This window comes from Eleutherodactylus coqui, chromosome 5, assembly GCF_035609145.1.
Source record: "Eleutherodactylus coqui strain aEleCoq1 chromosome 5, aEleCoq1.hap1, whole genome shotgun sequence".
NCBI classification, from domain to species: domain Eukaryota; kingdom Metazoa; phylum Chordata; class Amphibia; order Anura; family Eleutherodactylidae; genus Eleutherodactylus; species Eleutherodactylus coqui.
In genome coordinates this window covers 11561552-11577662 of record NC_089841.1, presented here as the reverse complement: position 1 = coordinate 11577662, position 16111 = coordinate 11561552, and the positions used below count along the sequence as shown (strand labels likewise).

General features: G+C 48.9%; 1 protein-coding gene across 2 annotated transcripts in view; it reads right to left on the bottom strand.

The window, feature by feature from the left end:
* FAM219A (family with sequence similarity 219 member A) overlaps positions 1–16111 on the bottom strand; it is a 106088-nt gene that overhangs the window by 24177 nt on the left and 65800 nt on the right. For both annotated transcript variants that reach the window (XM_066602313.1, XM_066602312.1), the window contains exon 2: positions 12466–12565. In XM_066602313.1, coding sequence (XP_066458410.1) covers positions 12466–12565 — 100 coding nt within the window. The remainder of the gene's footprint in view (positions 1–12465; positions 12566–16111) is intronic.

Below are 16111 nucleotides of genomic sequence, written 5' to 3'. Positions count from 1 at the left end.
CCGGAGCTCCCACCATATACTGCATCCATCACAACAGCATGGCTTCCAGTAGAAGAGTCCGGGGTGAACCGGCCGCCGGCAGTCCAGAGCTACCACCATATACTGCATCCATCACACCAGCATGGCTTCCAGTAGAAGAGTCCGGGGTGAACCGGCCGCCGGCAGTCCAGAGCTACCACCATATACTGCATCCATCACACCAGCATGGCTTCTAGAAGAGTCCGGGGGGGAACTGGCCGCCTGCAGTCCGGAGCTTCCACCATATACTGCATCCATCACAACAGCATGGCTTCCAGTAGAAGAGTCCGGGGTGAACCGGCCGCCGGCAGCCCAGAGCTTCCACCACAACAGCATGGCTTCCAGTGGAAGAGGCCGGGGTGAACCGGCCGCCGGCAGTCCAGAGCTTTCACCATATACTGCATCCATCACAACAGCATGCCTTCCAGTAGAAGAGTCTGGGGTGAACCGGCCGCCGGCAGTCCGGAGCTACCACCATATACTGCATTCATCACAACAGCATGGCTTCCAGTAGAAGAGCCCGGGTGAACCGTCCGCCTGCAGTCCGGAGCTCCCACCATATATTGCATCCATCACACCAGCATGGCTTCTAGAAGAGTCCGTGGTGAACCGGCCGCCTGCAGTCCAGACCTTCCACCATATACTACATCCATCACAACAGCATGGCTTCCAGTAGAAGAGTCCAGGGTGAACTGGCTGCCTGCAGTCCAGAGCTACCACCATATACTGCATCCATCACAACAGCATGGCTTCCAATAGAAGAGTCCGGGGTGAACCGGCCGCCGGCAGTCCGGAGCTTCCACCATATGCTGCATCCATCACAACAGTATGGCTTCCAGTAGAAGAGTCTGGGGTGAACCGTCCGCCTGCAGTCCGGAGCTCCCACCATATATTGCATCCATCACAACAGCATGGCTTCCAGTAGAAGAGTCCGGGGTGAACCGGCCGCCGGCAGTCCAGAGCTACCACCATATACTGCATCCACCACACCAGCATGACTTCTAGAAGAGTCCGGGGTGAACTGGCCGCCGGCAGTCCAGAGCTTCCACCACAACAGCATGGCTTCCAGTAGAAGAGGCCGGGGTGAACCGGCCGCCGGCAGTCCAGAGCTTTCACCATATACTGCATCCATCACAACAGCATGGCTTCCAGTAGAAGAGTCTGGGGTGAACCGGCCGCCGGCAGTCCATATCTACCACCATATACTACACTCATCACAACAGCATGGCTTCATAGAAGAGTCCGGGGTGAATCGGCTGCCGGAAGTCCGGACCTTAAACAATAGAAAACATTTGGCGCATTACGAAACAAAAAATCCGGCAATGACGGCCGGGGTCTGGGGATCACCTGGAATCCTCCATCAGACAAGAAGGGGACAACATTCCCCTCCCAGAACTCCAGCAATTTGTCTCCTCCCTCTCCAGAAGAGGGGATGCTACACAACGGTAGTCACGGCCCGCCCAACCTTGTGAGATGTGTGGCTGCCATCAATTTATAAATCAGTAATTACAAAAAAGATGAAATGGAACAATACCGCCCCCCCCCCCCCCCCCCTTGTGATATTGTTCCATTGGGAATAAGATCTGGTTCGATGAGATTTCCAGATCATTGCACTCTTTTTCTTTACATTTTGCAGCGTCCCAACTTTTTGGCAATTGGGGTTGTAATAAGAACACTTCATATTATTGGGTTTTAGGTCAGGTTGGTCCTTGAAGCCTCATTTATGGAGTCTGGTGCATAATATAATCAAAGAGGAATTTAACCCACCTACTGCCTAAGCCATAACCTCACCCAAACTGGTAAGGATAGGAACATGTAGCATGCACAGAAAGCCCTAACAAGAATGTTCCACCCTCTGAGCATACAATGTGCCAATAGTGCCGCCTGTGATGATCAGCAGGAGAAATCCGGCTCCACCGTCCTCCATTGCTGCATTGTTATCTCCTGCTTTCCAAGTTGTTCTTGGGTCAGATGTTATGAGTCATTGGAGAGATCAGCGGACCACACGGCTCAGCCTTGTCACAGAGAAGAGGGTCTGATTGGTTTGCTTCTCTATAAATACTTTGTTTCTGCAGTGTGGTGTGGTTGATAGTTGTGACAAGGTGTGTTCCATACAGGATCCCTTGTTTTAGTTCCAAGTACCTAGTTCTGGTCCAATCTTGTTTATGGCTCATGCCCACGGGCGTGACGGACTCCGCCAGCGGAATATCGCAGCAGAGTCTGCCATGGCGCCCCCCAAAACCCCATACTTACCACTCCGGATCCTCCATCCGCATCCGGCATGGAGGGCTAGCGCGCATGCGCAGTATAGCGCATGTCGTGCCGGCAGTGTCAGATGATGTGGCCGGCGGTGGGCAGGGCTGCGTAATTACGCGATATTTCAGCTATGCTTCAGCGGAAGTATAGCGTGCCAGCCGGCTTCCATTGACTACAATGGAAGCCGACCATGCGTATTCCTGCTGCAAATAGGACGTGCCACGTATTATTTCACCCTGCAGAATCCCGCAGCACGAACATTGAGCTATTAGGTTCAATAGAACCTAATAGCTGCAGTGTAACGCCTCGGATTTCCGCCACGTTTCACGCAGTGGAAATCCGGCCGTAGGCATTATCCCTTAAGTCTCTCCAGTCAGTGTGTTGCTCCTCAGTTTTCTAATCCAATATGGTCTAGTCTGACCAGTCAGGGTGTCTTCCTTCTTTGGACAGACCACATAAGACTAGACTAATAATAAAGGAGCAAGACACACTGACTGGACAGACTACACAGGATTGGGCTAATAACAGTCAGTGTGTCTTGATCTGTTGTTTTCTAGTCTAGTCTGTCCAGTCAGTGTGTCTTGTTTCTTGGTTGTTAGTCCAGTCTTGTCTAGTCTGTCCAGTCAGTGTGTCTTGTTCCTTGGTTGTTAGTCTTGTCTAGTCTGTCCAGTCAGTGTGTCTTGTTCCTTGGTTGTTAGTCTTGTCTTGTCTGTCCAGTCAGTGTGTCTTGTTTCTTGGTTGTTAGTCTTGTCTTGTCTGTCCAGTCAGTGTGTCTTGTTCCTTGGGAGTTAGTCTTGTCTTGTCTGTCCAGTCAGTGTGTCTTGTTCCTTGGTTGTTAGTCTAGTCTTGTCTAGTCTGTCCAGTCAGTGTGTCTTGTTCCTTGGTTGTTATTCCAGTCTTGTCTAGTCTGTCCAGTCAGTGTGTCTTGTTCCTTGGTTGTTAGTCTAGGCTTGTCTAGTCTGTCCAGTCAGTGTGTCTTGTTCCTTGGTTGTTAGTCTTGTCTTGTCTGTCCAGTCAGTGTGTCTTGTTTCTTGGTTGTTAGTCTTGTCTTGTCTGTCCAGTCAGTGTGTCTTGTTTCTTGGTTGTTAGTCTTGTCTTGTCTGTCCAGTCAGTGTGTCTTGTTCCTTGGTTGTTAGTCTTGTCTAGTCTGTCCAGTCAGTGTGTCTTGTTCCTTGGGAGTTAGTCTTGTCTTGTCTGTCCAGTCAGTGTGTCTTGTTCCTTGGTTGCTAGTCTAGTCTTGTCTAGTCTGTCCAGTCAGTGTCTCTTGTTTCTTGGTTGTTAGTCTTGTCTTGTCTGTCCAGTCAGTGTGTCTTGTTCCTTGGTTGTTAGTCTTGTCTAGTCTGTCCAGTCAGTGTGTCTTGTTCCTTGGTTGCTAGTCTAGTCTTGTCTAGTCTGTCCAGTCAGTGTCTCTTGTTTCTTGGTTGTTAGTCTTGTCTTGTCTGTCCAGTCAGTGTGTCTTGTTCCTTGGTTGTTAGTCTTGTCTAGTCTGTCCAGTCAGTGTGTCTTGTTCCTTGGGAGTTAGTCTTGTCTTGTCTGTCCAGTCAGTGTGTCTTGTTCCTTGGTTGTTAGTCCAGTCTTGTCTTGTCTGTCCAGTCAGTGTGTCTTGTTCCTTGGGAGTTAGTCTTGTCTTGTCTGTCCAGTCAGTGTGTCTTGTTCCTTGGTTGTTAGTCTAGTCTTGTCTAGTCTGTCCAGTCAGTGTGTCTTGTTCCTTGGTTGTTATTCCAGTCTTGTCTAGTCTGTCCAGTCAGTGTGTCTTGTTCCTTGGTTGTTAGTCTAGGCTTGTCTAGTCTGTCCAGTCAGTGTGTCTTGTTCCTTGGTTGTTAGTCTTGTCTTGTCTGTCCAGTCAGTGTGTCTTGTTTCTTGGTTGTTAGTCTTGTCTTGTCTGTCCAGTCAGTGTGTCTTGTTTCTTGGTTGTTAGTCTTGTCTTGTCTGTCCAGTCAGTGTGTCTTGTTCCTTGGTTGTTAGTCTTGTCTAGTCTGTCCAGTCAGTGTGTCTTGTTCCTTGGGAGTTAGTCTTGTCTTGTCTGTCCAGTCAGTGTGTCTTGTTCCTTGGTTGCTAGTCTAGTCTTGTCTAGTCTGTCCAGTCAGTGTCTCTTGTTTCTTGGTTGTTAGTCTTGTCTTGTCTGTCCAGTCAGTGTGTCTTGTTCCTTGGTTGTTAGTCTTGTCTAGTCTGTCCAGTCAGTGTGTCTTGTTCCTTGGTTGCTAGTCTAGTCTTGTCTAGTCTGTCCAGTCAGTGTCTCTTGTTTCTTGGTTGTTAGTCTTGTCTTGTCTGTCCAGTCAGTGTGTCTTGTTCCTTGGTTGTTAGTCTTGTCTAGTCTGTCCAGTCAGTGTGTCTTGTTCCTTGGGAGTTAGTCTTGTCTTGTCTGTCCAGTCAGTGTGTCTTGTTCCTTGGTTGTTAGTCCAGTCTTGTCTTGTCTGTCCAGTCAGTGTGTCTTGTTCCTTGGGTGTTAGTCTTGTCTTGTCTGTCCAGTTAGTGTGTCTTGTTCCTTGGTTGTTAGTCCAGTCTTGTCTAGTCTGTCCAGTCAGTGTGTCTTGCTCCTTGGTTATTAGTCTTGTCTTGTCTCTTCAGTCACTGTGTATTGCTCCTTCGTTCTTTTAGTCTCCTGTATATGCTAATTTGTGGTTTGTCTAATGTTTCCTTGCTTGTTTCTGTCCGCTTTGGGTCATTCTAAAATTTGCGTCTTTAGCTTCTGGTTTGAGTCCTAATGCCTTCCTTTTATCAGAGATGGTGTTTTTAGACAGGAGCATCAACAGGGACAATTTACGGCTGTTTATAGATAGCGGGGGGGGGGGGGGGGGGGGGGGGGGGGGGGGTCTGCTGTTAAGGGACAGTGTCAAGGAGAATTTAAGGAGAGATGTGGAGAGAGCCAGTGCTAGGGTCAGCATTTCTCTGATTGTTATCTTAGGTCCATACCATCTGTTCCAGTTTCCACTGCCAGTGTCATTATACTCATCACCCTCTACCCCTGTCATCTATTGGTAAGTCCCTAGTTGCTTCTGTGGTTTCACTGTGTCGTTACAGGCTTCATATCTGGATTTCTTGCACTGTCACGTTGTAACGCTCTTCAGCCTTCAGGTTCTGGGCCCAGAGCCCAGGATAGATGGAGCAAGTGATGTTCTAGTGATCAGGTGCTGCGGACACAGCACTTCCACATGGAGAGAACAAGCCCTGACTGATGATTACACGGTTAATTATCGCCTGGTGTCCATACTTTGGCACATGCCGTGTTTGTTTCTTGAGGCAATGAGACACTGGGGCAAATATTGCAGAACTTCCTGACACTTAGATTAATGAGCATTGCATTGTGCATCAGTATTGCTGACCCAGCGGAACCTTGAAGCAGACGACGACTCGTGCAGAATAAGCAGAGGGATGACGCTGCAGTCAAGGCTGTTGCCTGCTCATCATCTGCCGCACTGTACGCCACCGCTGGACGGTTCTGGAAACTATCCCTGTCGTGATAGTCTGGAGCAATGTTCTGCTTCCTTTATTTTACAGTGATAAGCTGCATTATGTATTATACTCTAGTCGCCACCAAAGCTGCACAGCTGTACTAGGCCCTGTTCACACTGGTATTCAGCTCTGTTCTTTCTATCAGGTTCTCTGCTGTACCATGCTTGTCTGCAAAGAAGAAAATTCAACCTAATGAAAATCCTTCTGGATCATCACACTTACATCAGTATAAATCAGAGAATTCGTGGCCGCCCTTATATGTGCCACTGTTATTGTTTAACCTACATCAGTTTAAAATTCTGCGCTAGTTGATTTCTTTATGGCGATCAACACTCATTTTTTAATACAAAGACGTAAAATCCCTGAATAGAAAGTCATAAGAAAAAATTCTGCTGTTTGCAGTCACCACTAGAGGGAGCTCCAGTATACTTTTTTTTTATATTTAGTACAATGTATACACAGTAATCTCCTGAGCTCCCCCTAGTGGTGGCTGCAGGCACACAGAACGTTACGCGACTTCATGTATATACAGAGGATTTGGACCTCTGTATCAGTAAAATTAAGTTTTGCCTGTTGTAGGGATATATTAAATGAATCAGCACAGGATGTTGGACCAGAAAATGGCATGACAAGGCTGCAGACTAAAAGACAGATTCCGAGCGGCCATTGCTCCTAAACTAGTAAATCTGGTGACTGGGCGGCCATGGAAGTGTTACAATGTTGTGGGGGCTTCCTGTGACCCCCTTCTGTGTGCGGCCGAGCATTATCCTGCTGGAAGCCGCCATGAGAGGAACACATGTGGCTGCAGGATGTCCTGAACATATCGCTGAGCTGTCATTGTCCCTCGTACCACTACTAGGGGAGACCGACTGTCGTATGGCGTGACGTCCCACTTTAGTCGTTCCCAACATCCCTGCAAATGGAGGTGACGGTGGGTGTCACGGGCCATACATGTAATGGGAGTCATAGGACCAAATGTCCTTCAGCCAAGCATCTGGAAATAGTTACGACAGACATAGGGGTGTAACGATGGCGCCCCCTGTCTCTGGATGGCGGATAACAGCTGGAGATGCAGGTGCTTGTCGGACAATCAAATGCTCCTCTCTTATGGTGGTCTGTAAGGGGCATCCTGAGCCCGGTCCCCTTGTGTGACCTCACACATCCACTGGTACCAACACCGCCTAACAGTCTGGTCAGATGCTCCTCACTACTGATGATCTGTACTGGGTGTCCTGAGCCTAGTCACCTTGTGTGCCCTCATCCACTGGTCCCAACACCTAACAGTCTGGTCAGACGCTCCTCTCTACTGGTGGTCTGTAGGGGGTCCTGAGCCCGGTCAACTTGTGTGCCCCCATCCACTGGTCCCAACACCTCCTAACAGTCTGGTCAGACGCTTTTCATTACTGGTGGTCTGTAGGGGGCATCCTGAGCCCGGTCACCTTGTGTGCCCTCACACATCCACTGGTCCCCATACCTCCAGAGCTCCCCTGCTGTATAATCACACCCAGAGCCCCCCTGCAGTAAAATCCCATCCAGAGCCCCCCTGCAGTATGATAACACCCAGAGCCCCCCATGCAGTATAATCCCATCCAGAGCCCGCCTGTAGTATAATCCCATCCAGAGCCCGCCTGTAGTATAATCCCATCCAGAGCCCGCCTGTAGTATAATCCCATCCAGAGCCCCCCTGTAGTATAATCCCATCCAGAGCCCCCCTGTAGTATAATCCCATCCAGAGCCCCCCTGTAGTATAATCCCATCCAGAGCCCCCCTGTAGTATAATCCCACCCAGAGCCCCCCTGTAGTATAATCCCATCCAGAGCCCCCCTGTAGTATAACACCCAGCGCCCCCCTGCAGTATAATCCCATCCAGAGCCCCCCTGCAGTATAATCCCATCCAGAGCCCCCCTGCAGTATAATCCCATCCAGAGCCCCCCTGCAGTATAATCACACCCAGAGCCCCCCTGCAGTAAAATCCCATCCAGAGCCCCCCTGCAGTATGATAACACCCAGAGCCCCACCTGTAGTATAATCCCATCCAGAGCCCCCCTGTAGTATAATCCCATCCAGAGCCCCCCTGTAGTATAATCCCATCCAGAGCCCCCCTGTAGTATAATCCCATCCAGAGCCCCCCTGTAGTATAACACCAGCGCCCCCCTGCAGTATAATCCCATCCAGAGCCCCCCTGCAGTATAATCCCATCCAGAGCCCCCCTGCAGTATAATCCCATCCAGAGCCCCCCTGCAGTATAATCCTCTCCAGTGCCCCTCTGCAGTATAATCCTCTCCAGTGCCCCTCTGCAGTATAATCTCATCCAGCGCCCCCCTGCAGTATAATCCCATCCAGAGCCCCCCTGCAGTATAATCCCATCCAGACCCCTGCAGTATAATCGTACCTTGAACCCCCTGCAGTATAATCACATCCAGACCCGCCTGCAGTATAATCACACCCATAGCCCCCCTGCAGTATTATCACACTCAGAGTCCCCCTGCATTATAATCCCACCCAGAGCCTCTCTGCAGTATTATCACGCCCAGAGCCCCCCTGCAGTATAATCCCATCCAGAGCCCCCTGCAGTATAATCCCATCCAGAGCCCCCCTGCAGTATTATCACACCCAGAGCCCCCTTGCAGTATTATCACACCCAGAGTCCCCCTGCAGTATAATCCCACCAGAGCCCCCCTGCAGTATAATCCCACCAGAGCCCCCCTGCAGTATAATCCCACCAGAGCCCCCCTGCAGTATAATCCCACCCAGAACCCCCTTGCAGTATTATCACACCCAGAGCCCCCTTGCAGTATTATCACACCCAGAGCCCCCTTGCAGTATTATCACACCCAGAGCCCCCCTGCAGTATAATCCCATCAGAGCCCCCCTGCAGTATAATCCCATCCAGAGCCCCCCTGCATTATAATCCCATCCAGAGCCCCCCTGCATTATAATCCCATCCAGAGCCCCCCTGCAGTATAATCCCATCCAGAGCCCCCCTGCAGTATAATCCCATCCAGAACCCCCTGCAGTATAATCCCATCCAGAGCCCCCCTGCAGTATAATCCTCTCCAGTGCCCCTCTGCAGTATAATCCCATCCAGCGCCCCCCTGAAGTATAATCCCATTCAGAGCCCCCCTGCAGTATAATCGTACCTTGAACTCCCTGCAGTATAATCACATCCAGAACCCCCCTGCAGTATAATCACACCCATAGCCCCCTGCAGTATTATCACACCCAGAGTCCCCCTGCATTATAATCCCACCCAGAGCCTCTCTGCAGTATTATCACGGCCAGAGCCCCCCTGCAGTATAATCCCATCCAGAGCCCCAGTATAATCCCATCCAGAGCCCCCCTGCAGTATTATCACACCCAGAGCCCCCCTGCAGTATAATCCCACCAGAGCCCCCCTGCAGTATAATCCCACCAGAGCCCCCCTGCAGTATAATCCCATCCAGAGCCCCCCTGCAGTATAATCCCATCCAGAGCCCCCCTGCATTATAATCCCATCCAGAGCCCCCCTGCAGTATAATCCCATCCAGAGCCCCCTTGCAGTATAATCACACCCAGACCCTCTCTGCAGTATTATCACACCCAGAGCCCCACTGCAGTATAATCCCATCCAGAACCCCTTCTGCAGTATAATCACACCCAGAGCCTCTCTGCAGTATTATCACACACAGAGCCCCCCTGCAGTATAATCCCATCCAGAGCCCCTTCTGCAGTATAATCACACCCAGAGCCTCTCTGCAGTATTATCACACCCAGAGCCCCCCTGCAGTATATTCACACCCAGAGTCCCCCTGCATTATAATCACACCCAGAGCCTGCCTGCAGTATTATCCCATCCAGAGCCTCTCTGCAGTATTATCACACCCAGAGTCCCCCTTGTAGTATTATCACACCCAGAGTCCCCCCTGCAGTATTATCACACCCAGAGCCTGCCTGCAGTATCACATCCAGAGCCCCCCTGCAGTATAATCACACCCAGAACTCATCTTTCCCCTACACTAATAGCTCAAAGTATACTTGAAGTTGTGCAGCAGAGATGAGGCATCACAAGCTCCTGGCGGGCAGCGTCTGCAGCAGGGGAGGGGTCTACCAGTAGATGGGCATGGTGAGAGGCATGTCTGCTAAATGCAAAGCACAGTTTTCTTTCCTTTAGCCTGGTGCCGCTGTTAGCCATAGATGGTGACAAGACTGAAAAGTCTTGTTGCCATTTGCCACATCTTAGTTGCATTTGTGATTGTTTTGATCACTGTGTGTCGTCCTGCATGATAAGCTAAAGGTGGAGATTCACATTAAGGAATTCTATTCAACGTCCAGGCAGCCGAAGAGTAACTGAGAATCACAGCGATCAGCGCAGACACTGCAGACTATCGATTACCAACATGATGGATTTATCAAGACCTCCGGCCCTGCAGACTATGGAACACCCCATCCCCTGCCCTCCCCTCCGTCTCCAGTGCTGCTAGATGCAAACTGCTTGGAAAGGGCAATACCAGGGTCAATTACACATTGATAGCGCTATAAATTCTGCCAAATGACAAACCCAGCTCTGCTCAGCAGGAAGGTCTACAGGAGTTTGTAGATTTGTTCTCTGGTCTATATGCAAATATAATGGATGTCCGCTCGGCAGCGGCGATCAGTCATCGGTTCAGGGACAGGCCGGACATGAAGATGACAAAATCCAGTCCGCAGGCAGCAGCGCAGCAAATTCAATCAGAGCACGAGGTCAGCAGAGACACCAGCAGGAGGACGGGACTAACAGCACATTGTAGCAGAGGCCGAGGGGCAGAAGCTCAAGAGACAACTGCAAGTACCACACGGTACAACCCGAGCTACAATGTATCATCCGCACCCACGGGAACTATGTACCCTGCATTATACACTGGAGGTAGAGAACGGACAATGTCCAAAGGTAGGAGGGCGGGGGAATAAGCCCCAGTGTACACCTAGATCCGCCAGCAGAACAGTGAGTGCAGCTCTGGAGTATAATACAGGATGTAACTCTGGATCAGTACAGGATAAGTAATGTATGTACACAGTGACTCCACCAGCAGAATAGTGAGTGCAGCTCTGGAGTATAATACAGGATGTAACTCAGGAGCCGTACAGGATAAGTAATGTATGTACACAGTGACTCCACCAGCAGAATAGTGAGTGCAGCTCTGGAGTATAATACAGGATGTAACCCAGGATCAGTACAGGATAAGTAATGTATATACACAGTGACTCTACCAGCAGAATAGTGAGTGCAGCTCTGGAGTATAATACAGGATGTAACCCAGGATCAGTACAGGATAAGTAATGTATGTACACAGTGACTCCAGCAGCAAAATAGTGAGTGCAGCTCTGGAGTACAATACAGGATGTAACTGGATCAGTACAGGATAAGTAATGTATGTACACAGTGACTCCACCAGCAGAATAGAGAGTGCAGCTCTGGAGTATAATACAGGATGTAACTCAGGATCAGTACAGGATAAGTAATGTATGTACACAGTGACTCCACCAGCAGAATAGTGAGTGTAGCTCTGGAGTATAATACAGGATGTAACCCAGGATCAGTACAGGATAAGTAATGTATGTACACAGTGACTCCACCAGCAGAATAGTGAGTGCAGCTCTGGAGTATAATACGGGATGTAACCCCGGATCAGTACAGGATAAGTAATGTATGTACACAGTGACTCCACCAGCAGAATAGTGAGTGCAGCTCTGGGGTATAATACGGGATGTAACCCCGGATCAGTACAGGATAAAGAAATGTATATACACAGTGACTCCACCAGCAGAATAGTGAGTGCAGCTCTGGAGTACAATACAGGATGTAACTCTGGATTAGTACAGGATAAGTAATGTATGTACACAGTGACTCCACCAGCAGAATAGTGAGTGCAGCTCTGCAGTATAATACAGGATATAACTCAGGATCAGTGCAGGATAAGTAATGTGTGTACACAGTGACTCCACCAGCAGAATAGTGAGTGCAGCTCTGGAGTATAATACAGGATGTAACTCAGGAGCAGTACAGGATAAGTAATGTATATACACAGTGACTCTACCAGCAGAATAGTGAGTGCAGCTCTGGAGTATAATACGGAATGTAACCCCGGATCAGTACAGGATAAGTAATGTATGTACACAGTGACTCCACCAGCAGAATAGTGAGTGCAGCTCTGGAGTATAATACGGGATGTAACTCAGGATCAGTACAGGATAAGTAATGTATGTACACAGTGACTCCACCAGCAGAATAGTGAGTGCAGCTCTGGGGTATAATACAGGATGTAACTCAGGATCAGTACAGGATAAGTAATATATGTACACAGTGACTCCAGCAGCAGAATAGTGAGTGCAGCTCTGGAGTATAATACGGGATGTAACCCCGGATCAGTACAGGATAAGTAATGTATGTACACAGTGACTCCACCAGCAGAATAGTGAGTGCAGCTCTGGGGTATAATACAGGATGTAACTCAGGATCAGTACAGGATAAGTAATATATGTACACAGTGACTCCAGCAGCAGAATAGTGAGTGCAGCTCTGGAGTATAATACAGGATAAGTAATGTATGTACACAGTGACTCCACCCACCAGCAGAATAGTGAGTGCAGCTCTGGAGTATAATACAGGATGTAACTCAGGATCGGTATACAGAGATACAGACCATCTCCAGGTATCCACTACCTCTGCAGTAACCGTTGCTGCCTCTGCACAGATGATGGGTGGTCGGCTCCATCACTCACCTAATTTCACCTGTAGTGGGGAAGGCTTGTAGTTCATGGACACGGTCTCTCCCTCTCTGATATCACAATCTCCATCGGAAATGGCGGCTGCTGCGGGGTCCTGCGGGGGGATGAGAGAGAACCATCAGGGGAGGTCATACAATAGCTGCACAGTGTGATGCTTGTCGGTGACGCTTCTTGTGCGAATCCACAGGATTTTTAAAAAGTTGTGCAACAAGATCCCCAGCGCTAAGCATCACTTTGTAGCACGTTTGTTATTCTACATCCTGTCACTTGTGCGACACACTTATATAATTAAAATCTGGACACTGACAGTAAAAAGCAATGCCCCACAGCGCACCCCGCATCCCCCGATACGACGCCCCGCATCCCCCAATACAACGCCTTGCATCCCCCAATACGACGCCCCGCACCCCCCGATACGACGCCCCGCACCCCCCGATACGGCGCCCCGCATCCCCCGATACGGCGCCCCGCATCCCCCGATACGGCACCCCGCATCCCCCGATACGACACCTTGCATCCCCCAATACGACGCCCCCCAATTCCCCCGATACGACGCCCCGCATCCCCCCGATACGACGCCCCGCATCCCCCGATACGACGCCCCGCATCCCCCGATACGACGCCCTGCATCCCCCGATACGACGCCCCGCATCCCCCGATACGCCTTGCATCCCCCAATACGACGCCCCGCACCCCCTGATACGACGCCCCGCACCCCCCGATACGGCGCCCCGCATCCCCCGATACGGCGCCCAGCATTGAGCTCCTTATTCCCTTTCACCTGCTCAGCTCATAGAAATCTATGGATTGGTTACACAAGGTTACTTCTATGGGAGTGTTGCAAAGAGCCGAGTGGTACGACCCGCACGCCATAGATGGCATAACGAGGGCTGCACAAAAATGGTAGAACGACACTATATCACTCTAAATATGCCCCTTTTCCCCCAAAATTGTCCCATACGATCTATACTACAAAGCGTCACAATTGGGGTTCAGATATATGCGCACCCCCATATCTTAGATCCTTTGCCCCTACGCGGGGTGCCGATGCGGGCCGCAGCTGTGGAGACGCTGTATCATCATGACTGCAGCGCAGACGCAAGTAATCTTCTCCAGATCCGGCTGCGGCGGGAAATGAAGTCTGACAGCTCAACGCTTATTAGATTTCATTCGCTGCCTCTTCTCAGAATTCTAAAAATATCGAGAAATGTCTGGAAGTGCCAAGCGGACCCGGAATCCAGATCCACGGATATCCTGCGTGACGCTGCGAGTAATGATGTCACCTCATTCAGCGCTCGGATGTCACTGCGCCGGGAACAGTCCTGAAACTTCCAAAAAGACTTGGCGTTTTAATTCTCCACAATTATCAAGACCTCTGCTTGCTGTCAGTAAGTTTAAATACTATCCTACACATGCAAAGGCGCACGTCCCTATACTGTCCTCAAGAGGCAGCGCTGTCTGTGCCTTCATCATTTACAGGGAGAGACTAGGAGACAGTACTATCTGTACTTATAGTATTTACACAGAGAAAAGGTGGATACAGTACTAAATGTACCTACCTCATTTACAGGGATAGTCTTAAGGAAAAAGATTAACACTGAAAGTGCTGGCCCTTTAATAAATGATGTAGGCAAAACTGTAGAGGGTGATGAGGAGAAAACAAATCTATTAAAAATAGTTTTTTTCTCCAGCGTATTTACAGAAGAAAATGAAATCAGATGAGATGCAAAGTGATAAAGTAAACTCTCCACTAAATGTCAGCAGTCTAACCAGGAAGAAGTGCAGAGCCGTCCTAAAAAGACTAAAATAGACAAATCTCTGGGAATAAAAGTAATGTGATAGACAGCCCCTTGTTTCTTAAATTTAAGGACTCTATAGTGACAGGGTCTGTCCAACTGGATTGGCACATAGCCAATGCCATGCCGATATTCAAAAAGGGGTCAAAAGCGAACCTACAGACTACAGACCAGTAAGTCTGACTTCTATTGTGGGTGAAATGTTTGAAGGGTTTCTAATAGATGCTATCCTGGAGGACCTCAAGGAAAATATCTGTATAACTCTGTATCAGCATGGGTTTATGACAGATCACTCCTGTTACACCAACCTGATCAGCTTCTACGAGGAGGTAAGTTCTGGACTGGCCAGGGAGTCACTGGATCTTGTGTATCTGGACTTTTCCAAAGCGTTTGACACCGTGCCGCATAAAAGGTTGGTATATATGATAAGAATGCTTGGTCTATGTAAGTGGGTAATTAACTGGTAGTGATAGAGGGGAGGCAGTATTGGAGGGATCACTGTTACCAGTAGGGTACCACAGGGGCAGTATTAGAGGGGGTCACTGTTACTAGTGGAGTACCAAAGGAGGCAGTATTGAAAGGGTCATTGTTACTAGTATTTTACCACAGGGGGCAGTATTGGAGGGGGTCACTGTTACTAGTGGGGGTTTTATAACTGTAAGCTTAACTGGAGCAACCAGTGTCAGGCAGCTGCTGCCAAGGCAAATAGGATCATGGGGGGGCATCACTAGAGGTCTAGGGGCACATGATGAGAACATTGTTCTTCCTCTTTATTAGTCACTGGCCACACCACACATGGAATATTGTAGGATATTTTGGGCACCGGTACTCAAGAAGGACATATCAGAGCTTGTGCGGGTACAAAGGGGGCAACTAAAGTAATAAATGGAATGGACGGACTACAATACCCAGAGAGGTTATTAAAATTGGGATTTTTAGTTTAGGAAAAAGACGTCTGAGGGGCGCTCTAATAATTATGTATCATATATATCAGGGGTCAGTACAGAGATCTCTCCCATCATCTATTATACCCAGGACTGTAACAAGGGGGCGCTCTAATAACTACCATATGTATAGCTATATTAGGAATCGGTGAAGAGATCTCTCCCATAATCTAATATACCCAGGACTGTAACAAGGGGGCGCTCTAATAACTATGTATAATATATTAGGGGTCAGTACAGAAATCTCTGCCATCATCTATTATATCCAGGACTGTAACAAGGGGGCGCTCTAATAACTATGTATAATATATTAGGGGTCAGTACAGAAATCTCTGCCATCATCTATTATATCCAGGATTGTAACAAGGCGGCGCTCTAATAACTATGTATAGATATATCAGGGGTCAGTACAGAGATCTCACCCATCATCTATTATACCCAGGACTGTAACAAGGGGGCGCTCTAATAACTATGCATAGATATATCAGGGGTCAGTACAGAGATCTCTCCCATCATCTATTATACCCAGGACTCTAACAACAGGGCGCTCTTATAACTATATATAATATATCAGGGGTCAGTACAGAGATCTCTCCCATTATCTATTATACCCAGTACTGTAACAAGGGGGCGCTCTAATAACTATGTATAATATATCAGGGGTCAGTACAGAGATCTCTCCCATCATCAGCTATATCCATGACTGTAACAAGGGGGTGCTCTAATAACTATGTATAGATATATCAGGGGTCAGTTCAGAGATCTCACCATCATCTGTTATACCCAGGACTTTAACAGGGGGCACTTTAATAACTATGTATAATATATTAGGGGTCAGTACAGAGATCTCTCCCATCATCTATTATATCCAGGATTGTAACAAGGCGGCGCTCTAATAAC